Source organism: Martes martes (assembly GCF_963455335.1).
Source record: "Martes martes genome assembly, chromosome: 12".
Lineage (NCBI taxonomy): Eukaryota > Metazoa > Chordata > Mammalia > Carnivora > Mustelidae > Martes > Martes martes.
The window spans coordinates 3816004-3843453 of NC_137900.1; the positions used below are offsets into that span (position 1 = coordinate 3816004).

At 57.8% G+C, this 27450-nt stretch overlaps 1 protein-coding gene across 2 annotated transcripts in view; it reads right to left on the reverse strand.

Annotated features, from left to right (window-relative positions):
* The window catches only part of PHF2 (PHD finger protein 2), a 69754-nt gene that overhangs the window by 16719 nt on the left and 25585 nt on the right, over positions 1 to 27450 (reverse strand). For both annotated transcript variants that reach the window (XM_080819668.1, XM_080819667.1), the window contains exons 2-9: positions 20764 to 20849; positions 15686 to 15800; positions 6991 to 7151; positions 5342 to 5483; positions 2837 to 3023; positions 1942 to 2104; positions 1407 to 1494; positions 970 to 1076 (exon numbers count right to left, since the gene is read on the reverse strand). In XM_080819668.1, coding sequence (XP_080675794.1) covers positions 970 to 1076; positions 1407 to 1494; positions 1942 to 2104; positions 2837 to 3023; positions 5342 to 5483; positions 6991 to 7151; positions 15686 to 15800; positions 20764 to 20849 — 1049 coding nt within the window. The remainder of the gene's footprint in view (positions 1 to 969; positions 1077 to 1406; positions 1495 to 1941; positions 2105 to 2836; positions 3024 to 5341; positions 5484 to 6990; positions 7152 to 15685; positions 15801 to 20763; positions 20850 to 27450) is intronic.

The following is a 27450-nucleotide window of genomic DNA, read 5'->3' on the forward strand; positions in this document are numbered from 1 at the left end:
GGAACCTCGGGGCCCTGTCCGAGACACCCTGTGCAGGGCAGGACAGCCCTCCCACTGTCCATTCGCCGGGGCCCCCAGGCAGGCAGCCCAGCTCACCCCCTGCCTGTCCCCTGGCCCACCGGAGTGAGGGGCCACGGGTGTACCCACTCCTCATGTGCTCCTGCACAGCTGTGGTGGCTGGGACTCCCACTGTGGCCACCGGGACAAGCATCGCCCCTGAGACACCCTTGGGGGCCGGGTGAGCCCCGCAGAAAAGGAACAAGGCGCCCCCCTTCTGGCCAGGAACTGCAGGCAGAGCCGCCAGATCTCTCAGCCGCCAGGTCACCGGCTGCTTCTCTGGGCCCCTGGCAGAGGGGCGGACCCAGCGGGTCAGCGGTCAGCCTGTCAGACTGTCCCGGGGTGTGGCTCTGCCGTCACTGCTCCCATCCCACCTCCCTGCCATGAGCCCCCAGTGCAGCCCCCGTGGGCTCCCTCCTAGGCACGCCCTCTGCCAGGGTGAAGCCCAGGGATCTCAAGATGGGGACGGACAAGCCTAGATCAAGCTCTGTCTCTTTAGCTTTCCCACCTCAGGCTGGAGCCGGTGTACAAAGAGCTCCAGACCAGGTGGCCTCAGCCTGCAGGGGGAGCGCAGCCCGGCCCCCGGGAGCCACGCACCCACCCTGAAGGCCGGGGAGGAGGGCGGGCATGCCACAGGGGTCCCTCAGCTTGTAGCCAGGGCCTCTCGACTTCCCCAGGGAGTCCCACCAGCCACCTCATGAGGCGACACACGCCAGGCCTGGGAACACACGTCCCAGCCAGTATTCCTAACAAAAGACCAACAGCCCCACGGGCGCCACCCAGCCTCATGCTGCACTGCAGGGCTCAACCCGGACCGGGGTCTGGCCACATGAAGGCCCAGCCATTACCTACCCCCATGCCCCCGAGCTCCGCATGCAAACCAGCCACTCAGAGCCACCGTCACACCCATACCTTTGAACGCCTCCAGCAGGTGCTTTCCCATGTACCAGCAGGCAGTTTCAAAGTTGGGAAACTGAGTCAGGCTGCCCAGTTTCAACCTCCTTTCCACTTCATATGCTCTGGAAACCATAGCAAAGAATTGTCCAGGGCATTCGGCTCTGAGCAGGTGACACTAAAGGTGAACCCACGTCATAGCCACGACAAGGCCACACCAGGCTATGCCACTCAGGCCTCCCCTCTGCGGCAGGGTGGAATAGGGGACCACATGGGAACGAGTGCCCTGTGTGAGGGTGAGCCTGTGGGCCAGTGCCCAGGAAGAGGCCTTTCAACTCACCCGTCACCCTCTAAGGGCCACAGAGGCTGCCCAGGGACCAGGTCACCCAAGGGCAAACTCGGGGGGTGCCACCACGCCGGCCTGGCAACAGGGACCCCAGCAGGTGTGGCCCTACCTCATCTGCATCTCCACGCTCAGGCTGTGCAGGAAATGTCCCGCGAAGGCCAGGCAGTCCACAGGAGTGAGCGTGGCATAAATCCAGCCTGGAAGGCAGGGGCGTGGTTACCCCTGACCTCGCCCTTAGGGCGGTTCCTAACTGCGGCTTGGGCTTAGGTCATCCCGCCTGCCCTGGGGCCCCTGTCCACCCTGGTTGGCTGCCCCCACACCCCGTTCCTGCCCTGTGATGGGGAGCCTGAGTCCATGCTGGCTTTCCTGCCTGGCACCGACCCAGGAGCTGAAGAAACCCGCCCCGCCTGCCCCAGGTCAGCTGCCCAGCAGCCCCGACCCCCACACACAGGGCTAGGAGACAGGGCAGGGTGGCCACAGACCAGGGGGAATGGGCTCGCCCCTAGACTATCGCTGCACACAAGCCTCAGCCAGGAGCGTCCCCCTCCTCTAGTACCACAGGTGACGGCTGAGCGGGAGGCCCAGGGCCAGGGCAAAGGCGGGGAGCCTGGCGGAGTGGACGGGGCGTGGGACAGGGCACTCACCCGAGGGGATGAAGAGTGTCTGGCCCTGCTTGAGGGTGCACTTGTAACATCTGTCCACCTGGTCGGCAAAGAACATCTCGCTGTGGTTCGCAGCCGACTGCCAGCGCTCGTACAGGGAGATGTTGGCTGAAGCCGGCTTGATGAGATAGAAGATCTTTTCCCCCTGCCAACAAGAGGCCATTGGCAGAGCCCGACGCAATGCAAGGACACTGGGGGTCCCCGCGGTGGGTCCAGGCGCACCGGCCCTTCCCTGAAAGGTGGGGCCGCATGGGCTTTGCAATGCATAGTTTGTGAGCAGGGATGAGTGTGGCACAGGAGCCCCAGCATACCACACGCCGTGCTCATGCGACCCTGGGACTGTCACGTGTGCCACGGGGCAGCAAAGGTGGGACCAGCTGTCTGATGAATTTCAAGAAAGCTCTGCTCCTGAGAGCCCTGGGGTCAGGGCTGCTCTGCCCTGCAGGACCCAGGGCCAGAATCATGAGCCGAGCTGCTCACCGCATGTCAGGCTCGGGCAGGTGTGGGGAGACCCCAGTGGGTGGTTGAGCCCAAGCCTTAGGATCCCCTTGTTCGTTTGTCTTCACATCTCCCTTCTTTCCTGGCAGGAGCTTCCAGCCCTGCCCCCACACCCGTGTGGACCCCTCTTCCAGGAAGTCCTCCCACCACCATATTCTCCTCTTTGGGTGTGCATACCACAGAGCCCTGGGCTGCACTCCAGTGGGCCGCCTCCAACTGCTTCATGAACCCCCCCTCCTCAGAAACACGCAACATGTGACCCCACCCCTCTGCCTCCCGAGGGCCAGTCTCCGCGTCCCTCCTGGAGAAGTTGAGCGCTGGCCCAGCTGGGCTCGTGGGGACCGCAGGTGGCCCTACGCGTGGAGCCGGGTGAGCCTACCTTGAGCACGTGGTACCAGGCGGAGGCGCCTCCCGAGTCGATGTGGAAGTCGGTGTAGCTGTCCTTCACACAGATGAGACAGTACTTGGTCACCTTGGGCTTGGCCAGCAGTGCGTCATCGGGCCAGCAGTTCTCCACCCACGACAACTTCTTGACAATGTCAGGCGGCTCCACGAAACTGGACATCCTGGGGCAGACGCAGGAGGAGGGGCACCAGTGACGGGACATCCACCGGGCCACCTGGCGTGAAAGGGGCTCCGGGGTCATGTCCCTCACCTACTTCTCCATCCCGGGCCACGTGGCATCACTCTTGCTCTACAGACAAGCAAACTAAGGTTTCCGGGGGCAGAGGGAGCCTGGCTGCCGGGTGTGGCCATGGCAGGATCTAACACGGGTCTCCCACGGGGAACCAGAGACCGCCACTCCCTGGAGAGCTGGAGGCGACTGTCCGGGCACGGGGGGCGGGGGGCAGACAGCAAATGGCATGACTCGCACACAGCCCAGGCACTCCCCGGCATCGCTCACTGAGAAAAGCGGCCGCTCTCCAGAACGGGCCAAGGGGCTGGGGATCACTGGCAAGCCAGCAGACTCTTTCCAAGGAGAACACAGGAAGGCAAAGGTGGCCTTTCCAATGAAATGTCACCATCCTGATTAAAACGCATGGTGCCGCATCACCACTGCACAGCCCGCAGTCCCTGGCAATGAGAGCCCGGTGTCCTCGCTGCCCCAGGCGGGACAGAACTGCACAGCCCTGCACTGAAGGCCATGCCTGCAGGACAAGACGGTCCTGAACTGCGGGCCTGGTCCAGCGACCCTGACCTCAACAGCCTCATCAGCAGACCCTCTTCCTTTAACTCTCCACCATGTCCCCAGGTAACATCCCCCTCCCCGCTCCCCAGCGCCCTTCTTAACCAGTCCAGGCTCCTGCTGCCCCGGGGCCCTCTTGGTTCTCTGCACACCACCCATCGGGGATTCCCACAACAGCCACGAATGTCCTCTCCCTGCTTAATGGCCCCTCGGGTGCAAAGCTAGCCTGTTCTCCTGCCGCCAAGGCTAGTGGCTCCCTGCAGTCTCCCAGGGCCAAGGGGTGGTGTCCCAAGGCCCCCAGACACCCAAGGCCACCGTGGGTGCTGTGCAGAGGTAACCATGCATGTTCGCATCACTGACAGCAGGCACATCACTCTCCATCTGTCACAGCAATTGCCTCTGGGGCCAGGGGACATGGGAGTCACTGCAGGACCCCTGAGGCCGCATACCCTGAGACCGCCACAGATGATCCGTGTGGTCAGGCCCAGCCCTTGCAGCCCCAGCTGACGTCCCCAGGGACAGACTGCACTGATTAAGTGGAGGCCACCCTCTCCCTCTCTGGTGGTGTAGACCAGAGTCCCAGCTGCTCAACAGCCTCGTGGGAAGTGTGCGTGACCCCCATGGTCCTCTGGTCAGGCCTGAGGACCCTGGAGGCACCGCACGTTCTCTGCCAGCAAAGGGATGGCCCCGAGAGGCCTCAGGGAAAACCCCAAGCCAAAGCACCCAGTCCCCTGGCTCTGCACCCCACAGCTCTCTATGAAGACCCAGGCTGCTCATAGCCCAAGCTGACAGCGATGTTCCCGAGCGTGCTCTCTGGGAGCAAAGCAACATGCCCATCACAACTCAGCCTGTGAGGAAATCCTTCCTGTGAACTCTCAGGCGGTGGCTTTGTCCTGATACCATAAGCCATCCTATTTCCTTTTATGCCTTTGCTGTCAGGAAGCTCACGCAGAACCCAGCAGCCAGTTGCAACATCCTGTAGGGGCTCGTGGCACAGCTCTGTATTCTCCGTCTCCGTGAGGCTTCCAGAAACTCTCCTACCTGCCCTTCTGCACATGAGCTATCTGGCTATGCCCTGAGCTTTCCAGAAGTCAGCAAGACAGGAAGGACCCAAAAGTGAAATCACTTGTAAACGAAACCACTGTCACTGAGTCGGGCCCTGCAGAGCACAAAGGGCCCAGCTGGAGAGCCCCAGGGATTTGGCCGAGGGGTAGGAAAGGGGGGGCCATGCCACACCGGCCTGCCTCCATGACCCAGAAACCTGGACCTTGGTGGGCCCCAGTCAGCCACGGAGCCTCATGCCGGACCCTCCGCCCTGAGAAGAGCCGTGAACTCGGCGGGCCCAGCCGGTGGAGCTCGGGCTGAGATGGCAGGAGGGGCCGGGGCACAGCATGACCCCGCAGGGCTGCGGGTGTGAATTTGAGGCTGCGTCCGTGGACGTGTGCAGGCCCGTGGGCCAGTGGGTACATATGTGTGCGCACGTGGGGACGTGTGTGGCTGTCTGCACAAGGGCGTGAGCATGAGTGTGTGCATTCGGGAAGAATCGACACCACGCTGTTAACTCACAGCTCTTTCCGGGGAGGGGGATGGGCAGCCGGAGGAGGATTCAGCCCCTGGCTGCTCATTTTCTGTTTGAATTTGTCACAGTGCCTAAGAAGAGACCCTGCCGCAGGCGGCCCGGGGCTGGCAGGCGCCCACCTGGTGTCGGAGAACTCGAGGCTGGTGAGGTTGAGCACCCGTTTGCGGTTGGTGCTGTAGTAGTAGTCCACGAACTCCTTCAGCTTCATCTTGCAGTCTTTCTGCTTGGCGACATCTGTCACGTCCACGCTCCGCTCCGGGCCTGCAGGCAGGGCAGGGGGACGGTGAGCGGGGCAGGACGCGCCGGGGAGGCTGCCGAGCAGGGCTGGGCCTGAGGCTCCCGTGCCGACATCCGCCGACACGGGCTGCCCCCGCCCTTCAGCCACGGCGAGGGCCCCAGGGCGCAGGAGGCCGCTGACAGGCGGGCCCCGTGAGGGTGGCCGTGATAGCGAGTAAAAACACAGGACGCGAGGCACCCGTGAACTTCAGACAAGCAAACGACAAATATGTTGTTAGTCTGAGCACATCCCAAATAATGCCCGGAATGTGCTTATGTTTTAAAAATTAAAAAAATCAAAAAACTATGTTTCTAGGGCACCAACTTGTTCTGAAAATGGGTAAGTAAAAGGAAAAACATTTTTCCTGCATTTCCTGTAGTTGACGAGGAAAAGATCAGGTTAAGAATCGCCAGTGACAGGAGGCTCCAGACAGCCCAGGACCTGACGAGGGCGAGCACATCCTGTCTGACTCCTAAGTACTTGTGGGACAAAGATGCCCAGAACTCACGGCCTCGGCCTTCCCGACAGTCCGCTGGGGCCGCGTGGACCCCAGCTGTGGGCACAGAGGAGCTGGGCCCCCGTCACCGCTCAGGCACCTCCCGAGCCCCCAAAGAAGTCCCGCTGTCCACCTGAAGGCAAATCCGAGCATCTGCCCAGGCGGGGCGGGAAGCACTGGGGACACAGGAGCCGGTTACAGGACACCAAGGGCAGGTTGTGGGGCGTTCTAGACCAACAATGTGATCCTCCAGCAACCTCAGGAACAGAGAGAGGCCGAGGGGCATAATCACCAAATGCGGTGTGCGATTCCTGCTGCCCGCCCAGAAGGCGTGCACTGGACCCAGGGGGTAACTGAGGCAGGGCTCTGGTATGAGTCATCAGTGCCATCAGCGCCACCAAGTGCAGGCCCGAGGCCCTGAATGACACTGCTCTTACACCATCTGTCAGAGGCAGGGGGTGATACGGCTGTGGGCAGGATGACACCGGCTCACAGGTGGGGAGAGCTCAGGGAGTGCTCGGCGCCAGGCAGGCAGGCCCTAGACCCTAGCTGTCACTCCAGGGGTGCGGCCTCACCTAGGCACTGGGCATTTCTCCCTCCCTGCCACCGGAGGGGGGGTGGGGCGCAGGCATTCTCAGGGTCTTCCCTCCTCTTGCCCTGGCCACCCTGCCATCCCCGTGAACACCCCGAGCCCCAGCCACCACGAGGGCCTCAGAGCCTAGCCATGGGGGCCGCAGTCACATGGGCTCCGCACCTGCGGGGGGAGACGGCCTCACAGACCAGGGCCAAGCACACACAGGCACTGTCGTCCACCCACAGCCGCCCCAACAAGGGCGTCCACACTGGAAGGGCCTCCCAGCCCCCATTTTGCAGCCAGAATAACTGAGGGGGGACAGCCAGGGTCACACTCCATTTAGTGGGACATGCGTTCTAACTCCCAAAGGGAGCACGTGGCACAGGGACCAGCCGGGGCCTTCGGCAAGCAGGCCACTCACCCACGTAGTTCTCGACGTCGCTGACATAGAAGGTGGGGGCCGGGACCGCCAGGCCCAACCCGTCTTTCTTGGGGACGAGGATGGGCTCAGCGAAGCCGTGCTCCTCCATGTAGCCCAGAGTAAGCTGGCTGCCTGGCACGCGGACCACCACGTCTTCCGCGCTGTGGGAAAAGTGGGGGTCGGGGGTCATGCCGGCCAGCGCCCCGCCCCGCAGCTCCAGGACAGGCCTGGCTGTGGCCTCGGGGCCGGAAACACAAAGCCCCAGCTCCTGCCTCCCGCATGTTGGGAGGAGGCCTTGCCTGCAGCCCCACACCCAGGGCTCCCAGGGCAGCCACAGCGCTCAGACAGGGCCCTCAAGGTCCAGGAGGCCCAGGATGGGGACATCTGAAACCAGAACTCCCGCCGTGGCAGAGAATGGCAGAAGTGTGAGCGAGGTTCTCCCTCTCCTCTCCTGCTCTACCTGCCCACGCTCTACTCCCCGTGACTCCTCCCTAGTGCTCGATGTCACACCCTGCATAGGGCTGGGGTCGGGCCTGAGGACACGGTAGATAGAGACAAACCCCTCTTCAGGGAGAGCCCACCCCCGAGAGAAGCCAAGCATAGGGGCAGCTGTGTGCTGGGCACTGCCCGGGGGACCAGGGACCTTCGGGACCCAGCTGGAACAGCACCAGTGGTGAACCTAGGGACCCTAGAGGGGCATGTGAGGCCGTAAGCCCACAGCTGAGAGCAGACAGAGCTGGGGCAGGCTGGGGTGGGAGGATGGTGGCAGGAGTCCGGGTCAGAGCAGCCCATCCAGGCCTGGAGGGTCAGCAGGGAGCAGCGCAGACCCTGGAGTGGGCAGAATGTGGCCAGGGTGAGCAGGGACGAGGAACCCGGTGGCTGGGGGCCTGTCTGTCCTGGTGGAGGGCTTCCGCCTCATGCCAAGAGCACCGGGAAGCCACGGCACAGCTTAAGCAGGGCAACCATAGCTGGCGGTCAGTCCAGTAGTGGGAATGTGCAGGCGGCAGCCCAGAGCTGAGCTGACACAGACTTGGGCTGAGGCAAGTGTCAGACTTGCCACAGAAGCGCCCATCAGACAGATGGGGCAGGAGCTCAGAGGACTAGAGTCTGGAGAGGGAGGCTGAAGCCGCTGTCCAAGGGGTAGTCTGGGAGGCCAAGGAAATGGACGTGAACTCTGAGTGCAGAGAGACAGCAGGGACCAAAGGGAGAGCAGTCAGCAGGAGAGGAGGCTGGGCAGACGGCGGTATCATAGCTCCAAGGAGGATGGGGCTTGAGAAGGAGCCCCAGGGCCACGTCCCACCAAGGGGCCAGTGAAGGTAAGGATCGAGGAGACCCCCGGGGTTGGAGCACGTGGTGACAGGCCATTAGGCATGGACCAGGCGTGAGTGGCACGTGAGTGAGGAGGAGGAACGCAGTGAGCAGCTCCGAGAGCACGAGAACAGGGCATAGTCCGCTGTGGGAGGCGCCGGACAAACCCGAATCCCCTTGTGTCACACAACCCCATGCACCAGGCAGACAGAACGATCCTGTGGGGACTTGCTGCCGTGGGAAACCACGCACTCTGAAGGCCCCGCCCCACAGACGGAGGCGGACCACGGGCGCACCAGCAGAGCCATCTACCAGCGCGCGGGTCCGTGCACTGAGGACAACAGACAACTGGGAAAGAGGGTTTCAGACAAACACACTGAACACATTCACAGGGTAATGGAAGGATGGGGCAGAGAGCAGGGAGGGAGGAGAAACAGAGCAGGCAGCATGGACAATGTGTGAGCAGAAATTCTAGACACGAAAAACATTTTTGAAAAATTTAAAAAACTCAACGATGCATTCAATGGTAGCTGCCTGGAAAAAAAATGGTGAACTTCATGAAATATCTGAAAAATAAGATAGAGAATGGAGTAGAAGTGCCATTAAAAAAGAAAACAGAACATTTTTTGGAACTGAGGTCAGATATAATTCTTCAAATTTCAAGAACTTACTGAGTCCTGAGTAGAATTAATAAAAACCAAATGCACATCTGGGAGCACTGTAGCATATCTGTGGTACATCAAGGACAAAGGGACAATCTTAACGTTTTCAGAGAAAAAAACCAGATTATTTACCAAGGCAACCCAAACAAACAAAACACCAGCCACTAGACTGACAACAGACATCTCATGAGCAACTAGAGATGCCAAAAGACAATAGAATAGTACCTTCAAAGATTGCAAGGAAAATAAGTTTTACTCTTGAATTTTGGATCCAGTTTAGAAAAATCAGAATCATTTAAGAGTAAGGATGAAATGAAAACATTTTCAAAATGGAGACTATTTCTATAAGCCTTTACTGAACCACCAAAGGACAATAATTCAACAAGAGGGAAATCAAATCTAGAAGAAAGAAATGGGACTCAAGAAATAATGGAAAATTGTACCACGGATTTCTTACAACCCCTATCAAAATACCCATAGACTTCTCTGCAGAAACTGACAAGCTGAACTTGGAATGCTGAATGGAAATGCAAGGCACCCAGATGACCAAAACAGTCTTTTAAAAGAAGAACAAAGTTGAGGACACTTACCAATTTCAAAATTCACTCCAAAGCTACAGTAATCAAGACTGTGTAGTGCTGGCATGAGAAGAGAGAAGAGACATACGGATCAGTGGAGCAGAATCAAGTGTCCAAAAATAAACCCAAACATCTATGGTCAACTGCTTGGCATCAGGAATGCCGAGACAACTCAATAGGGAAAAAGTCATCTCAATAAACGGCACGTGGGAGAACTGGAGGTCCACATGCAAAAGAATGAAGTGCGATCCCTACCTCACACCATATACACAAATTAACTCAAAGCGAGTTGAAGACCTAAATACAAAAGCTAGAACCATAAAACGTTCAGAAGAAAACACAGGCATAAATCTTCATGACCCTGAATTTGGCAGTGGTTTTTCAGAAGCCAAAACCATGAGCAATAACAACAAAACAAATAAATTAGACCCCATCAAAATTATAAACTTTTGTGCTTTAAAGGACACCATCAAGAAAATGGAAAGGCAGCCCACAGAATGGGAGAAAATATCCAATAAATGACAAGTATCCAGAACTATTACAACTCAACAAGAAAAAGACAACCAATTAAATTAGACAGGGTTAGAGTAACTCGGAGTTGACTTCTGGAATCTACTAAGAGCTTGGACATGGTCCCTCCTCTTCTCACAACAAGAAAAAGGCTGAACAAACTGAAAATCAATGAATTTTCCTAGATTCACAGAGAATTAGGGTTATAGGGCAAACAGCCACCCCCGAAATCTGTGGCGACAGGCAAATACAAAAAATCACAACTGAGATAACCTTACCTGAAGTAGAAGCTGCTGGAGGCAGTTAGTGGGAGGAATACTTAAATGGTAATTTTTTTTTTAAAGATTTTTTTTTTTTTTGACAGGCAGAGATTACAAGTAGGCAGAGAGGCAGGCAGAGAGAGAGAGGAGGAAGCAGGCTCCCTGCTGAGCAGAGAGCCCGATGTGGGGCTCGATCCCAGGACCCTGGGACCATGACCTGAGCTGAAGGCAGAGGCTTTAACCCACTGAGCCACCCAGGCACCCCTTAAATGGTAATTTTTGATAAAGTACATAGGTTGAACGTGAACTAGCTTCAGAGTTAAGAACTCATGGGGGCTCCATCTCAGAGGAGACCCACACTTTCATGGGTTTTACCTCAGGATGCTCCTACTTCAGGAAGGGCTGGGGGAAAGTGACTATGTTTTTCCTCTAGAACAAAAGTCTACCTTCCAGGAGAACTGACTTAACCAGGCCCTCATCTGATGAGGGGAAGGGCCAATGGCCTCCACCAGCCCCCACTAGCTTCCCGTCTCAGGAAAGCAGAGAAATGTTTCCAAAGGTAACAGCCCAGAGCCTCAGGGCCCACTGAAGCACTGAGGTTTACTATTCAATTACAGAACACTTCCCCTGCCCAAACCCGGACTGCCATATGACAGCAGAACAGTTGAGCGTAATTGAGAGACTAATTCCATTTAAGAAGGAGTTGTTAGGGAAGCCCAGAGAAAACAGGAGAGGAGGGGAAAACAAGGAAACTACAAGAAAGTGATGTGTCTGGCACCTACAGTTGTAGTGGACATAGCCCAGTCCCTACAGGTCAACATGAAACCTCACTCTAAATGCATGACCACCTCAGCTCATTTGACTCAACACATCAAATGTCCAGCTTTCAACAAGAAAACCCACAAGGCACACTGAAAGGCAAGAAACCCACAGCATGAAGAGACAAAGCAAAGCACCCCCACCAGTCAGAATGGCTAAAAACAAAAAGACAAGAAATAACAGGTGTTGGCGAGGATGTGGAGAAAGGGGAGCCCTCATGCACTGTTGGTGGGAATGCAAACTGGTGTAGGCACTGTGGGAGTCTGTATGGAGGCTCCTTAAAAAATAAGAAACAGGGGGGGCGCCTGGGTGGCTCAGTGAGTTAAAGCTTCTGCCTTCGGCTCGGGTCATGATCCCAGGCCCTGGGATCGAGCCCCGCATCGGGTTCTCTGCTCAGCAGGGAGCCTGCTTCCTCCCTCCCTCTCTGCCTGCCTCTCTGCCTATTTGTGATCTCTGTCTGTCAAATAAGTAAATAAAATCTTTAAAAAAAAAAAAAAAAAGAAGAAGAAACAGGGATACCATACGGTCCAGTAATCTCACTAATGGATATTTACCAAAAGACAATGAAAACACTAATTCAAAAAGGTGCACCCCTAGGTTTATAATGTCACTATTTACAAGAGCCAAGAGATGGAAGCAGCCCAAGTGTCCACCCATTCACGAGTGGGCTATATACACACTGGAATATTACTCAGCCATAAAAAAGAATGAAATCTTGCCATTTGCAATGACACAGATGAAGCTAGAGAGCATTGTGCTAAGAGAAATAAGTCAGAGAAAGACAAATACTGTACGATTTCACTCATATGTAAAATTTAAAAAACAAATGAACACAGGGAGGAAAAGGAAGTGAGACAAATCAAGAAACAGACTCTTCACTATAGAGAACACACTGACGGTTGCAAGATGGGAGGTGGGTGGGGGAAATGGGAGAAATAGGGGATGGGGATCAAGAGTTCACATCCGGATAAGCACTGAAGTGATGTATAGAATTGTTGAATCCCGGGGCGCCTGGAAAGCTTAGTCCATTAAGCACCCAATTTTTGGTTTCAGCTCACGTCATGATCTCAAGGTTCTGGGATTGAGCCTCACATGGGGCTCCTGGCTCAGTGGGGAATCTGCTTCTCCCTCTCCCTCTGCCCCTCCCCACTGCTTGGGCACACATGGGTGCTCTCTCTCAAATAAATTTTTAAAAAATCTTTAAAAAACTAAAACTTCAAAAAATTACGATTCATATGTTAGGAGTGCTAGTGGAAAAAGTGGACAACGTGCAGAGAATGGAAGGGCAATATAAGTAGAGAAATGGACACTCTGAGAATAAAAAAAAATGACAGAAATAAATTAAAAACTGTAACAGAAATGAAGAATGCCTTTGCTGGGCTCATCAGTAGTGGACATGGCTAAGAAAAGAATCCATGAGCTAGAAGTTAAGTCAATAAAATCAGCCCAACCTGCACTGCAAAGAGGAAAAGAATGAAAAAGGCAGGGAACAGGATATCCAAGAAGTGGAGAACTTGCAGAAAGAGTGTATGATGGGAGTCCCAGCAAGAAAACAGAGAGAGGAGCAGAAGAAATGTTTGACATACTAATGGTGGAGAATTCTCCAAAAATAATGACAGACGTGAAACCACAGATCCTGAAAACTCAGACAACACCAAGCAGGATAAGTACCCCAAACTATTCCTAGGCATGCCATAATCAAACTACAAAAAATGAAAGACAGTATCTTGAAAAAAGCCACATGAGAAAGATCTACTTCTGCCATGACAGTGTGAAGGGTGCTGACCCACACTCCAGTGAAATTGGTAAAAATTATTTGGAAAAACATTCAAGACCTCTGGGAATGGTTCTAAGAGCAAACATCAAATGAAGAAACATCTAGTCAAGAAAATCTACGCAAACTTGGTATGAAAGGCAAGAGCATGTAACCACTCCTCCCTTCACGTCCCTGGCTTGGCAAGGAGACTCCTCTCTGGGAAGACTACAGCCAAGGACACATGAATGCTAGATGGGAGGGCTCCCCAGCTTCCAGACAGAGGGCTTTCCTCCTGGAGGAACAGGATGGCCGTCTTTCTCATCCTGCCCCAGTTGTCTATTGCTGATTCTAAGTGTTGGGTGAGGACAGCCAAGACATGGGGGCTCCCTTCTTCCACCTGGCCCACAGGTACTGAGACCATACCCTGAATGGGGCACCCTGAGACTACTGGGGCCCTGGTCCCCCTTGCCCAGCCTCTTCTATTCAACATTCTACTAGGAGTCCTAGCCAGAGAAATTAGGCAAGAAAAAAAAAAGTAACACAGATTGGAAGGGAAGAAAGCAATGATCTATTCGCAGATGACACGATCCTGTATATAGAAAGTTGTAAGGAACCTGCTAAAAAGCTACTCGAAATAATAAACTAGCTCATCAAGGTTGCAGGATACAAGACCAATATACAAAAATCAACTGTATTTCAGTACAGTAGCACTGACATAAAATTAATAATACAGTTCCACTTAAAAGACATCAAGAAGAATAAATTATTTAGGAATAAATTTAACAAAAGAAGTGTAAAACTTTTGATGGAAATTTAAAAGATCTCAATAAGTGGGAAAATGTCCATGGGTCAGAAGACTGAGCATTTTTCAGACGGCAATACTCTGATTCTACTGCTTTACAGATTCACCATAATACTTATCAGCGGACTTCTCTGTAGACTTGACAAGCTAAAACGAAAATTTGCATGGAACTGCAACAGACACAGAGTGGCCAAAACGATCTTTAAAAAGAAAAAGTTGGAGGACTCAACACTTCTTCATTTCAAAACATACTGCAAAGCACAGTAATCCGGACAGTGTGAGACTGGCCTAAGGGTAAACAGAGATTAGCGGAGCAGAACTGAGTGTCCAGAAATAAATGGATACACTTACAGCTAAGGGCCAAGACAATTTAATAGAAAAAGAACTGTCTTCTTATAAATGGTGCAGGGAAAAATGGAGAGCCACATGCACAAAAAAAACCCCCAAAAAATTAGATCCTTATCACACACATATGAGGAAATTAACTCAAAATGTATCAAAGACCAAATTGTAAGACCTAAAAACTATAAAACTCTTAGAAGAAAACATAGGGATAAATCTTCACGACCTTGGGTTTAGACCTGGCAAATGAGCCTCAGCTATGACAACAAAAGCACAAAAAACAAAATAAAAAAATGGATATACTGGACTCCATCAAAATGACAAATGTCTGTGCTTCCAAGAACACAACTGAGAAAGTGAAAAGTCTACAAAACAGGGTAAAGTATTCACAAATCCTATCTGTTAAGAGACTTCTAAAATATGGAAAGAATTCTTATGACTCAATAATAAAAAGCACAAAAAAGTAAAAACAGGCAAAGGGTCTGAACTGACATTTCTCCAAGGAAGACCTACGAATGACCAGTACGCACATGAGAAGATGCTCGAAGTCACTCATCATTAGGGAAATGCCCATCAGAGCAGAGTGAGCCAACACTTCACACCTGGAAGGACGGTTAGAATCAAAGCGCCAGCACCCCCTGCTGGTGGGATCGGAAAGCGGTGTAACCACTTTGGAAAACAGTCTGGCAGTTCATTCCTCAGACAACGGAATGCAGAGCTACTCCTAAAAACATGAAAACATATGTCCAACAAGATCTTGTACAAGAATGTTTACAGTGGAAATATTCACAGTAGCCAAAAATCAGAAATAACCCAAATGTGTCTGCTGGTGAACGGATAAACAAAATGTGGTCCGGCCGTACAACAGAATATTAAACAAAAGCTCAGGCTGATGAAAACGGTCTACAATTGGCTGGTGGCGGCGCCCACATCTGTGAATACACTAAAGACCACTGAATCGGGGGGGCCACAGGGTATGGGAAAGGGGGGGGGAAGCCAGAGGAGGGAAGGACCTTCTCCACACACGGTCACAAGTAAGAGTCACACTAGAACAGAAATCGCGCGTGCAAGAAGACAGGGGAGTGAAATGTTTGAACTGTTAAAAGGAAAAACCCCACCATGTAGGATTCTGTGTTCAGTGAATTACTCTTCAAAAGTTGAGGGAAAAAAGACATTCTCAGACAAACAAAAAAGTCTTCCAGGTGCGAGGGGCCAAGGGGACCCAGAACTCCGACCCCAACCCTGCCCTCCCCCCTTGCGCGGGACACAGGTGCGAGCAGGGAGTGCCCTGAGACGGGGGCCTAGGGACAGCCTGCCAGGCCCAGGGGCACAGAGGAAAGTCCAGGCCCGTGGGGGCTGGGAACTGCCATGCCCAGCGGGGGCTCTTAAGCAGGACCCCAGACCCCACTGCTTGACTGGACATAACCTGAGGACAGCAGCCTCTCCCTCAGGACGGCTCCGTGCCAAGGGCCACAGCAGGTGGGGGAGCTGGATGTGCCCAGAGGGAGGAGGTCCCCAGCACCTGTGTGCGGAGGTGCTGTGAAGGGAGAGGCCGGGCCCCAGAGCCAGGGCTGCCTAGGGTTTCGGGGGGCTACGCCAGGACCCTGGAGGGAAGGCCACGCCCCTGACGCCCAGAGGGTGGGGTCGCTGCCGCCCACCTGGGGAAGGTCCGACTCCGCAGCTCCTTGATGAAGAGTTGGCTGCCATTCTGCACGGGCTTCACGTCGGGCGTCTGCCCCGGACCATGTTTGTGCCAGGCCCTCTTCTTCTTCACTGTGGGGAGACAGGGCAGCTCAGGGACCCAGCCGGGAGGGCAGCCAAGGAGCTGTCAACACCCCAACACTCAAGGCTCCCTACAGGCAGAGTCCTCGCGGTCCCGCAGGGGTCTGGCCCACCCGCCTCCCTCACTGCCCGCCCCCAGCCCCATGATCTCTCCACCCACCCCGCCCTGCACCTGCCAAGCCCCTGGCTCAGTGACCACACCCAGAGCTAGGGCGGCCTGGGACCTTGTCCACCAGCGCCCATCCGCTGAGGGCGTGGCTCGTCAGAGGCACCTACCGGGAAGTCCCACCAAGGTCGGCCTTTGGGACACCTCCCCTCTGACCTCGAATATCACAAACCCTGTCACCTCCCTGCTGGGACCTCTACTGTCCCAATAGCCTGCAGCTGGGACAGAGGCACAGAGAGGCACAGGGAGCTCCCGCCCTCCTCACCCCCGAGCTGTGTGCACCTCACCCTCCCCGGTGTGTCCACCCCTGCGTCCCACCACCCTGCCTGCTCCCTCCGACTCCCATCTCACGCGTGCTCCCAGGACACTGGGCACCGCACATTGGACTTTCTAGAGACAAGTGTGTACACGTGTCCCTACTGGACCGTGACATGTTTGCAGGCACAAGCACAGGTGCGTGTGCACACACGTACACACGCGTGCGCATGCACGCACACACACGCACTCTGGGCCGCAAGACCAGAAGGGGAGGGAAGTGATTTCCTCGTGGCCCTCATCCCCCGCTCAGGGCAGCCACTGGTGATGGGGAGTGAGGACGCACTGGCGCACACACCTGTCCCTGGAGGCTCCGGGGCAGGGTCTGGAACAGCCTGGGTCAGCCTGGCTGTGAGGGACTGCCGCTCGGCCCTCCGGATGCCCTTCCTTCACAGACAAGGACGGGGAGGGGCTCTCACTGTTCCCCAACTCCCATCCAGGCACAGACCCCTGAGACTGTCTCCAACAACGACGCGACATCTCTGTCATGCTTGGCTTGCCCTGGCCAGGGTCTGAGCGGGCGTTACCGAAATCTGGCAAGACCCCGCCGAGGGAGGCCCCCGACCTGAGGCTTCTGGTGGTATCAGGCACACATGGGGGCTCAGAAGGGCCCAGGCGCCTGCCCAAATCTTTCCTGCCCCACCATCCTGTCACTGTGTGACCTTGTGCAAGTCACTGGGCATCTCTGTGCTGTATCTTCAACAGAGAGGAGCCAGTCCCAGCCTCCCGGACTCCTCCTGAGCCACAGGAGGCAAATGACATGCGGCACCCCACCTGCGCAGGAGCTCTCGGGGGGCACACTGTGCAAGCACGGCCCCTCCTCTTGGCAAGGCTGCTTGGGCTGCAGGCCCTTGTTCACAGGGCTCAGTCCTGCTCCAGGCCCCCAGGTTCCCCCAGCTGCACCCACTGCACCTGGCACGGCCCGGCACCAGTGGGCACAGGGCGGAGGGAGGGACGTTTGTGAATGGCAGGTCTCCTGGGCGCTGCACGGGCCCCTCAGTGCCCACTGAGCAGCCCAGCTCTGCACGGGGGTCGCCAAAGCTGTAGGTGGCCTGGGAGTCGTCTCTGCGCCCCAAAGAGCCCAGCAGGCTCAGACGGGGGTGGGGGGCATCACCCTGATGACAGCCCAGGTCACCCGGACCCCGAAACCAGTCTCCACGTCCTCAGCCTTCTCCCAGGCCTGCAGCTGCCTCAGGACACGAGCCCGACCCCACACGCAAGGGGCTCTGGAGTGCACACGGAGCTCCCCGCTGCACGGCCACAGGAGCGTCGTGGGCCTTGGCAATCGGCGGCCCATGCCTGGCAGGGCCTCCCTGCCTGCCCCCGGGGGAGACGAGCCAGACTCTTGGGGAGCCCACTTACCAGGGTTCCAGCGTATCCAGGGCCTTGAGGAAGAGGAGGGGGAAGCCAGGCCGCATGCTGGCAGCCCTGAGCGACACCGCATAGAGGGGAGACCAGTGGAGACAGGCGTCCCCATGAAGTCTGGGGGGGCAGCAGAGGTCCTCACGTGGGCCCCCCAAGGTCCTCCAACACTGGCCCCCGCATCGCCCCGCACTTCCCGAGGTCTCCACGTGGAAGGCATGCAGAGCCCCAAGGATGCAGATGCCTGGCAGGAGGGCCCTGGCCAAGGAGGCCATGTGGGGAAACTGAGTCCTGGAGGGCGGCTGGGGGATGGGGATGCGGGTGTAAAGGGCAGTGTGGGAAAGCAGCAGCACCCCCACATACCCGCCAGGAACTGGACCTGAGAAGCAGGTGCTGCCTGCGGCTGGCGGCCTTCCTGGGCCCTCACTTGGGACGGGGCACCGCGAGCACCTCAAGGACACTACAGCTAACGCACGGGGCGACACAGATCCATAAGGGAGGCAGGCCGAGCATCATGCGGCTCCCCGGGCAGCCCTGGCTGGTGCGCTCCTTCCCTCCCCAGGGCCCAGAACACGCTGAGCCCCAAGGCCGAATGTCCTCCTGCCTGTGCGTCCCCTGACGAGGCAGCCTAGAGACCTCAGCCCAGCAGGAGGCCGGGGCGTGGGGGTGACAGGTACCCCCCCTGTTGCAGCTGCCCTCGGGGCATCACAGCTACAAGGGCCTCAGGGAGGAGGGATGTGGCCAGTCGGGAAGAGGCCTCTGAAGCAGGCCTGCTGGGGTCAGAACTGCTCTTGGGGCCGCGCTGCCCGAGCCTTCCCATCGGTGGGGACTCCTTGCCGAGTTTCCTGGGGACCCCCAAGCCCCAACTCTGTGTAAATTGTGAACCTGTGGGCCCCCGTCCTCATCTCAACGTGCCCACCACAGATCCACAGGGGGCCCCAAGCAGCCCACGGGCTTAGGGGTCCCCTGGGGACATGACACCATGCCGGTCCTCACCGTGGAGCGTCTGACTGCAAAGAACCACCAAACGAACCAGTGTGTCACCGTGACACAGCCCCACTCCAAGGCAGACTGACACACAATTGTGTGCCAGCTCCCAAGCCTCTGACCCCAATGGCCATGCAGCCCCCAGTAACAGCAGGGAGCCCCTGATCCACAGGATTTATGAAGCATGTGTGCACAGCCACACACACGTACACATATAAGCACCAACCTGTGCACATGCGACACTCACGCACACGTGTCCATGCTTGTGTACGCACATGTGTACACATGTCCACACTTGCACACACGCACCTGTCTATACACACTCACGCACATGTGCCAACGCTCGTGCACACGCACCTGTCTACACACGTGTCCACGCACCTGTCTACACACACGTGTCCACACTTGTGCACACACTCCTGTCTATACACACAAATGCACACATGAACATCTGTGCACACACATGTACACAAACACACCCAGCCAGGGAGGGGCTGCCGGCCCCCACCAGGCTGCAGTCCCCACATGTCCTGGGGGTGGCTGGCCACAGGTACCAGGAAGGGTCACCTGTACTTGGCTTTGAGCAGCAGTACGGGGCAGCAGGGACCCCCAGCACAGGGGCGGGGGTCTCAGTCAGCAGACTAAGTTGGGGAACAGCGGACAAGCTCATGGTCAGGGAAAGGTGCTTCCGGGACGTGCAGAGATGCTGGAGAAGTCACACGGTGTGTGACCACCAGCGCCCACCTCAGCACCCCCCTGCAGCCCTACCTGAGCCCCAGAGTGCAGCCCCACCCTCCATCAGGACACTCAGTGCTGTTGTGGGGACAGGCCGGGTCTCCTGGCTCCAGCCCCAGTCTGTCCCTGGCCCTGCCCTAGGGCTGCACGGTGGGACGCCAGTCCCACCTGCTCAACCCCGCTGGCCCTGAGCTTTCCCGTGGCTCAGAAGGGGTTACGGCAGCCATCACCGGCGCGAGCCCGTGGCCGGGCAGGGACCAGAGTGGTCTCTGGGTGATCACAGCAGACCCGCCCTGAGCACAAGCACTGCCGGCCCCTGGGGGTACGAGGGAAGGTAGGAGCCCACGAAGCTTCCTGCTGGTCTCAGGAATTTGGCGATGCTTTACTGCGTGCTGATGCCATGCCACGGTCTGGAGGATGACAGCCGAACCAGGGCGGCCACCTAATCATCTAGTGATGGCGGCACACGGGCCAGGCACACAGAAAGCTCAGCGAGAAGGAGCGGTGACAGCCCACTGGCCTCACACAGCTTCCCGGGTGGTGGGATCATGGCCAGCCTCAGTCCACCGACCAGGGGTGCAGGCACCCTCCCTCAACCCCCACTGGACCCACAGGAGTCGCCCCACAGGAGCTGTGGGGGTCGTCCAGCCTCTGCCCTGTAAATAGACAGTAGGAGGGAGGCTCCCCTTGAAGGAGGGTGACAGGACTTCTGGTGGCCTGGGGCCAGCTGTGGTTGCCCCCCCAGCCCCCCACACAAACACTCAGGGGTCAGCGTCCAGACTGCACCTTTTATGAGCACCCAGGCCCCCTAACCCAGGTCAGAAACCAGAGGCCACATTAACACCCCCGCGCCATCTGCCTTGCCCCCAGGCCCGGACCCCCGCCAAGGTACCTGCAGACCAGGGCATGCCCCATACGTGGGCTCAGCCTTGGAACTCGCCTCCTAGGAGGGATATGAGCCCCCAGTGGAGCCACACTGGATAAGCCTGTTCCCAAGGAGCCCCTCAGGGTGCACCGCACCCCCAGGAGACCAGCAGGCAGTTTGAGATGGGGACTCTCCCTGCAGGTGGTACCAAGGAAGGGACAGCAGATCCCCAACATGGAGTGGGTAGCAGGCAGTGGGCAGGGCCGGGCAGCCTCCCAGACAGCCACAGCACAGTGTCCCCATCTTGGATGGGTCTGGCCCCTGCAGGTGCTGGAATGTGAGGCCCCTGCCCAGGCCTGTGAAAGTCAGAGGCCTTAGCCCCAGCCCTGGACAGGAGCCCCACAGGAGGGGCTGCAGTGATGCGTCCACAGGGACAGTAAGCAAGGCCAGCAGCGGTCCCCAGGCACCAGGGTGCAAGTACCCATGCACCTCCCCCAGCCAGCCAGGCCAGGCCCTGTACTTACAGGTAGACTTCCCGTGGGTTTTCTCGCAGTTCGGGCAGTGGTATATGTCGATGTCTGGGGCCTCCTCCTCTTCTACTCCCACACAGCTGAAATGGAGGAAGCATAGATGTAGCCGGCGGTCAGCAACTGCTCGGGGCGTTCCCCTGTGGAACCCAGACAGCTGCCGTCCACCTCTCAGGAGGGGGCACCATGCGTGCAGGGGGAGCAGAACCTGAGCCAGGACAGCAGCCCACAGGGACAGGAGGGGGCATGAGGAGGAGGGAGGGAGGGAGAGGCAAGGAAGGCCTTGCTGTGCATGACCTGGCTACGCAGAGGGCCGGGCCATCCAGCAGGCCCACCTGCATGACGGCCATTACTGTCCTGTCACCACAGAGTCGGGGAGGGCAAGGGGTCTCGGAGAGGGGCTGCCCCCACCACGTCACCTGGGGCAGCTTAGAGCTACGAGTCAGGGCTCTCCTGACCCCTCGAGGGACCACTGAACCAGGGGGCGGGACCACGGTACCAGGACAACCGGATATCGAAAGAATGAAGTTGAATCCTTACCTCACACCATATACAAAAACTAACTAAAAATGGATTAACCGCTGAAATATAAGGCCTAATGCTATAAGACACTAAGAAGAGGACACAGGAGTACATCTTCATGACCCTGGACTTGGCCATGGATTCCCAGATAGGACACCGAAAACACAAGCAACAAAAGAAAAATTAAACTGTGTATCAGGGAAATGTAAAACGTTTGTGCAGTAAATGACACTAGGAAGAAAGTGAAAAGACAACACGGAGAATGGGAGAGCATTTGCGAATCACGTTTCTGACGGAGGCCTAGTGCCCGAAGTGCATACGGACGTTCTCAGCTGGATGATGGAGACACACACAACAGCATCTAAACGGGCAAAGGACTTGAACAGACTCTTCTCCCAGGATGACGCAAAACAGCCAAGAGGCTCTCGACAGATGCTCTACATGCTTAGCCGTGTGGATGTCCCTGGAACGCACATCCGAACCAATGAAACACCACCCCACAGCCGCCAGGACGGCTACAGTTTTTACAAGAAAAAACACCAGAGACTTGCAAGTGCTGGCCGGGATGTGGGAAACGAGAACCCTCTTCCATCGCTGCTGAGTGTAAAAGTGACGGTTTCTCTGGGAATAGTCTGACGGCTCCTCAGAAAGTTAAGCAGAGACCTACCCCGTGGCCCGGCAATCCCACTCGCAGGCACGTTTCCCAGAGAAGGCAGAGCAGGGCCACGGACAAACCCCACACACCAGTGTTCAAGGCCACATCACCACGGCGACCAAGAGATGGAAACCGGCCAGCGCGCACCGTCTGATGGAGAGCCCAGCCACCTGTCCACGCAACGGAGCGGCCCCCAGCCTGAAGAGGGGGCGGCGCGGACACCTGCCACAGCACGACGGACCCCGGCCACCCAAGGCCACATACGCAGGGCTGCATTCACGCAGAATGCACACCCAGAGGACCCGCCGCTGGAGCCAGGGGCTGGGGGGGATGGGCAGTGACTGCGGAGGGGGCCTGGCGTCTCCTTTCGGACCCAGGTGGAGGCCATGCTTGCACTACAGTGTGGAGGTACTAAGTGCCAAGGAAGGCTCACTTTAAGATGGTTAGTTTTACGTTATGTGAATTTTACCCCAATTGAAAGACAAGGAATGTGCCCCGTGACGGGGGCCCCCGGCCCCACTGCCACTGAGCCCATCCTCGCTAAGGCCGGCCGAGCGCCTGTTCTGCCTGCGGCGGCAGCACAGACCCGACTCGGACCTTCCTGCGACAGCCCTGCTGTAACGGGAGGGTCACCACTCGCCTGCCACGCGAGGGCAGACGAGTGTCTGGACCCCAGGCGTCTCCTCACTGTTCCCTCGTCCCCTGGCCAGGGTCAGCCACCGCCGCTCCGGGCCCCTCGATGGAACACCGCCTGCCACGGCTGCCACGTGCCACGGTCCCAGGAGCGGCGCTGGAGCCCACAAAGCCTCCGGCACGCGTCTTTGGAAACACGAAGTTCACTCTTCTTCTCGGAACGAGCCCCGAACCAAAGTGCGGGCCGCCTGAAGAGGCAGGTGTGAGAGACAAAGCCATCAGAAGCAGATGCGAGGGTCTACGGGTCTGCTCTCGCCATGCAAAGAGACTTTCTAAACAAGCAAAGGACATCAGAGAGAACCCTGACGGACAGAAACAGGGCTCCCTCCGACAGCAAGTACAGGAGCATCCCCCCTCCTGCAGGAACCATGCATGAAGGGCATCTCCCCCTTGGAAGAACAGGGGAAAGCCCAAAGGGGCCCAGGCCTATGGAGAAAGATGCCCCACCCCACGAACCGCCCAGAAAAGGGAGCTAGAATCACATTACTGCATCAGTCACTTGGCAAAGTCACCAAACCAGGCATGATGAGCTGTTAACGCTGCAGGTGGGAGGCACCGTGAGGACAGCAAACACCCGAGCACCACTGCTCTGTCCTGAGAGCTCCACATCCTCAAAACCCCACCACCCCTCCCCCACCCCCCGCTCCTCCCCACCCACAAGGAGGAGTAGCCACTCACCCAGGGCTAGTGCACCCGCCTGACTCCTCCGCTCCCTCCCTCCCAGCCCCCTACACCCCTGCCTGCCACAGGAAGGGCCCTGCTTCCAGGCCTGCTCTGCACCCTGGGCCCTGCGCCAGCTGGCCTCAGTGTGCCCAACCATCAGAGAGCACGCTGGGGGAAGCCCCCATCGCCCACACCCACCCGGAGCTGCGCACTATGGGTGAGAGGCAGAGCCCTGCGTGCATTCAGGACCCACTGGGACTAGTAATTGGACCCAGAATCCACACCCCATGTCCACACCCTGTGTTCACACTCCAGGTCCACACTTCTTGTCTACACCCTAGGTCTACACCCCAGTTCCACATCCTGCATCCACGCCCCACATCCACCCTGTGTCCACACCCCACATCAGCACATATTCCTGCCTGGCCCAGCCACGGGGATCCCAGGGACACACAAGGAGGCAACGCAGCACACGGGATGTCTGAGGTCCGAATGTCAAACTCAGCCCCACAGACTGGGGCCCCTTCAACAGGTCAGGGGGCAGGTGCGCAGTGGCGCGCAGAGGGAACAGCGGCTAAGTCCTAGGCCAGGTGAAGGGAGGAAAATCAGCATGCCCGAATCATCCCGCATCCAAACACCCCTGCCGGTCCCACATGCAGGACACGTGGGGAAGCTGAGGCCCAGGGTCACAAGGCGTGCATGCCAACACCCCTCCCCAGCTCTGGGTGCCCCTTCGGTACGCCAGCACTGGGGCATGCAGGTCTCACCAGAAACCCATTTTGGGCAGGGAGGCCTGTCTAAAAGGGACAGAGAGCGGTGGGGTATGGGTCCCTCGTTCTGCCCAGGACACCTCGGGGCCAGATGCCATCCGTTCCCCCACGACCGACCGGCGTGTGGGCCCGGACTGCCTGGGCCGCCACCCTGACAAGGGCCACCGGATGTATGGAAACTAAGGTCCCAGGAGCAGCCCCCAGCTGTGCTATGTGCGAGGACAGACCTCCTGAGTCCCCGTGTCCCGGGGCCCAAGGACCCTGCGGTTCAGTTTGACCTTCTGGGCAGGGGGCCCTCAGCCACAGCAGCCCCTCCACCCACACAGGGGAAGGCCTTGTGCTGAAACCGCTCCCTATTTACGTTTCTATCCCCAAGTTAAGGCTTTCCCAGTGCCTCCTGAGAAATTACTTGGGAAATCACCCAAAAGACTAGAAGAACAACAGTCACGGGAAAGTCAGAAACATTCCCCCCGCCCTAAGGCCAGGAGCAAAGTGCCTGCGTCTGGAGGAGACGCGTGGGGCCCACACCCTGGGCGCGCCCGCCCCCCCGCCGAGGCCCCAACTGTTCCACCAGCCACCGAGTACCGAGTACAGCAGACAAAGCGAGCCCAGCGCCCTCACAAATCACAAACGGACAGGCAGGTGATCAGAGAGAACCCTAAAGGCGTCCATGCCTGAGGGCGGCACGCGCCCTCCGCGGGAGCCCTGCCCAGGGCCACCTCAGCCCAAGCACCAGTCTTGCCGATTTGGGGGTCACCTCCCTATGGAGACGACAACTGGGTCAGGACAAGAGCGGGGCCCCCAAGCACATCCCCAGACAGAGGGACGGACGTGACGTGGGCTCATCCGCTCATGTCTCAGCAGGACACCTGAGGCCTCGCCCATCCTCCACCGTGGGGTGTGCGGGTGTGCGGGCCAGGAGGGCCCAGAGGATCACCTGGCTCGGCCTTCTCCATCACAGGCAGGCGTGGGGAACAGGCCCCAGAGCAGCCCCACACTCCAAGCCCAAGCAGGGGTTCAGAGTCACCGGCTGAGGCCCAGGGACAGATCCAGGACAAAGGGCGCTGACAGGCTAAGAGCCAGGCCTGACCCCCCATCCCTATTGCCTAATCCTGTCCCTGCATCACCACGTCTGCATGAGGCAGTCACCACAGAGATGGAGACCAGGAGATAGACCAGGCAGAGACCGTGACCCCAGGGGCTGGGAGCCAAGTGAGAGGAGCTGTGGTGCCTTAGGGAGCAGGAAGAGGAGGGGGGGGGGGAGGAAGGGAACCGGGAGGGAGGGGGAAAGACAGAGGGGAAGGGGAGGGAGATGGGAGGAGAGGAAGGAGGAGAAGGAGGGAGAGGGAGAGATAGAGGGGAAGGGGAGGGAGGGAGAGGTGAGGAGGGAGGAGAATGAAGCAGGTGCAGACATGGATCCCGGAGTGTGAAATAAACAGTAGAGATCAAGGTGGGCACTAGGCCTCCTAGCAGACAACCCAGGACAAAACTGCGCTGTGTACTGCGCATGTACCTGCGTGCATGTGTGTGCATGCACCAGTGTGTGCACGTGTATGTGTGCATGCCTGCATGCGTGAGCATGAGTGTGTGCGTGTGTGCCACATGTGCGTGCATGAGTGTGCGCGTGCACGTGTGCCTGTGCTCCTGTCCGAGCTCCTTCGACCACTGGCTTGGAAGGTGAGACCCGTGGGGAGAGGTCATGTTTTCAGGAGCGCACAGCCAGTGGGGCTGGGGGCTGGGCTGGGCTGAGCCCGCAGTAACCTGGCATCCAGCACTGAGCCAACCCCACAAACATTACAGCTCATGTAAGTGCCATGAGCCCAGTAAGCAGAAAGACAGCAGGTGGAGTGCGGAGGGACAAAACGCCACAGAAACTGGCCAAGCAGGAGGGTCCTGAAGGGGTAGGGGTAGGGGTGGGGGCACCACAGCATGAGGGACCTAGAGTGGGGGAACCACAGCACGAGGGACCTGAAGGGGCAGGGGTGGGGGACCGCAGCATGAGGGACCTGAAGGGGGGACGTAGCACAAGGGAACGAGAAGGGAGACCGCTGACACTCGCAGAGGCAGCACGCGCACGAGTCACAGAGGCCGCCACAGCGTATCTGGCAGGGGAGGCCCAGGCTCCTGGCCCCTTGGGCAGAAGCCACATCCACCTCGGAGCTGCAAGGCCCCTGGCAACAAGGTCTGGGGGCCCATGGAGGAAGCGGCTCCTCCAAGGTCATCCCGTGGGAATCCCTGCTCTGCCCTCCAGCCAGGCAGGGCTTTCCGGAACCCCAGGGGGAGGACCCTGCCCTCAGAGGTCCCCAGGGCCCAGGCTCCCGCCCGGCCTGGACACCCCACACCTCACTGTTCACATTGGGAAGCATGTCCTGAATCCCCAATTAAATGGCAGCGTGGCTTTCCCTTTTATTATTGTCAAGAGCATTGATTTAACATAAACTACAACTTCTATAACCCTGTTCTGACATTTACTTATGTTTGAAGTTCTAGGAGGAACCTCAGAAAAAAAATAAAAAAGGAAGTGACCCCTTCCAGAGGGGAGGGACGGGCACCGCCTGCCCTCCGAGATCCCAGGAGCTCAGCGGTGACAGCCGGTCTGTCACAGCAGCAGGACCTGCGGGCCGCCACCTCCGGACTGCTCCACAAGTGCCTCAAGCTGTGCTCAGGGCCGGCGTTCCACACCTGTTGCACACCTATCGTAAGGCAAAGTGTAGGAATGTTCACAAGCTTAATGTGCACAGGGGCCATCTCTGATGACTTGAGAGAGCAAAACTCAGGAGAAGCGACCCCTCCCACCAGGAGGCTGGACACCCGGGCCCTGCAGCTCTCCCACAGCTGAACGTCCTGCTGCCACGAACCCCGGATGGTACGCGTGTTCGAGACTTGACGCTAAGGCCCACACACGCGAGCCACACCCCGGGCAGCGCCCCACGTGAGTTTTCTCTCTCCTCCCCTCCGTGCCTTACTAGGCCACTGGAAACCAGCGAGTCTTCCCTTCGTATAAAGCCCAAAGTCCTGCTTTCTTCGGAAGGTCACGGTGGCTTCCAAGTGCACCTCCTTAGCTCACCTCCTCCCATCTTTCCCAGGTCCTGGTGCCCCATGGAGAAGGCGGCCTGAGCTGTCCACCCTGCGGGGAGCCTGCTGCAGGGGGAGGCCGGGCTGGCAACAGGGGCGGCAAGGGGCAGGCAGATGCTAGTCCGAGTGGCCAGGGAGCACGGAAGGAATAGTGGGGGTGCCCTCCTCGCCCATCACTGGCCATGGCGATTCCCTCCCTCCTTCTGCCCTCTCCCTTGCCAACCTCACCCCTACCTTCGGGCTGCCCCATTCCCCCATTCCTGCCCTGCTGGTCTCCGGAGGACGCCCAGACACCAGTGGTTGACA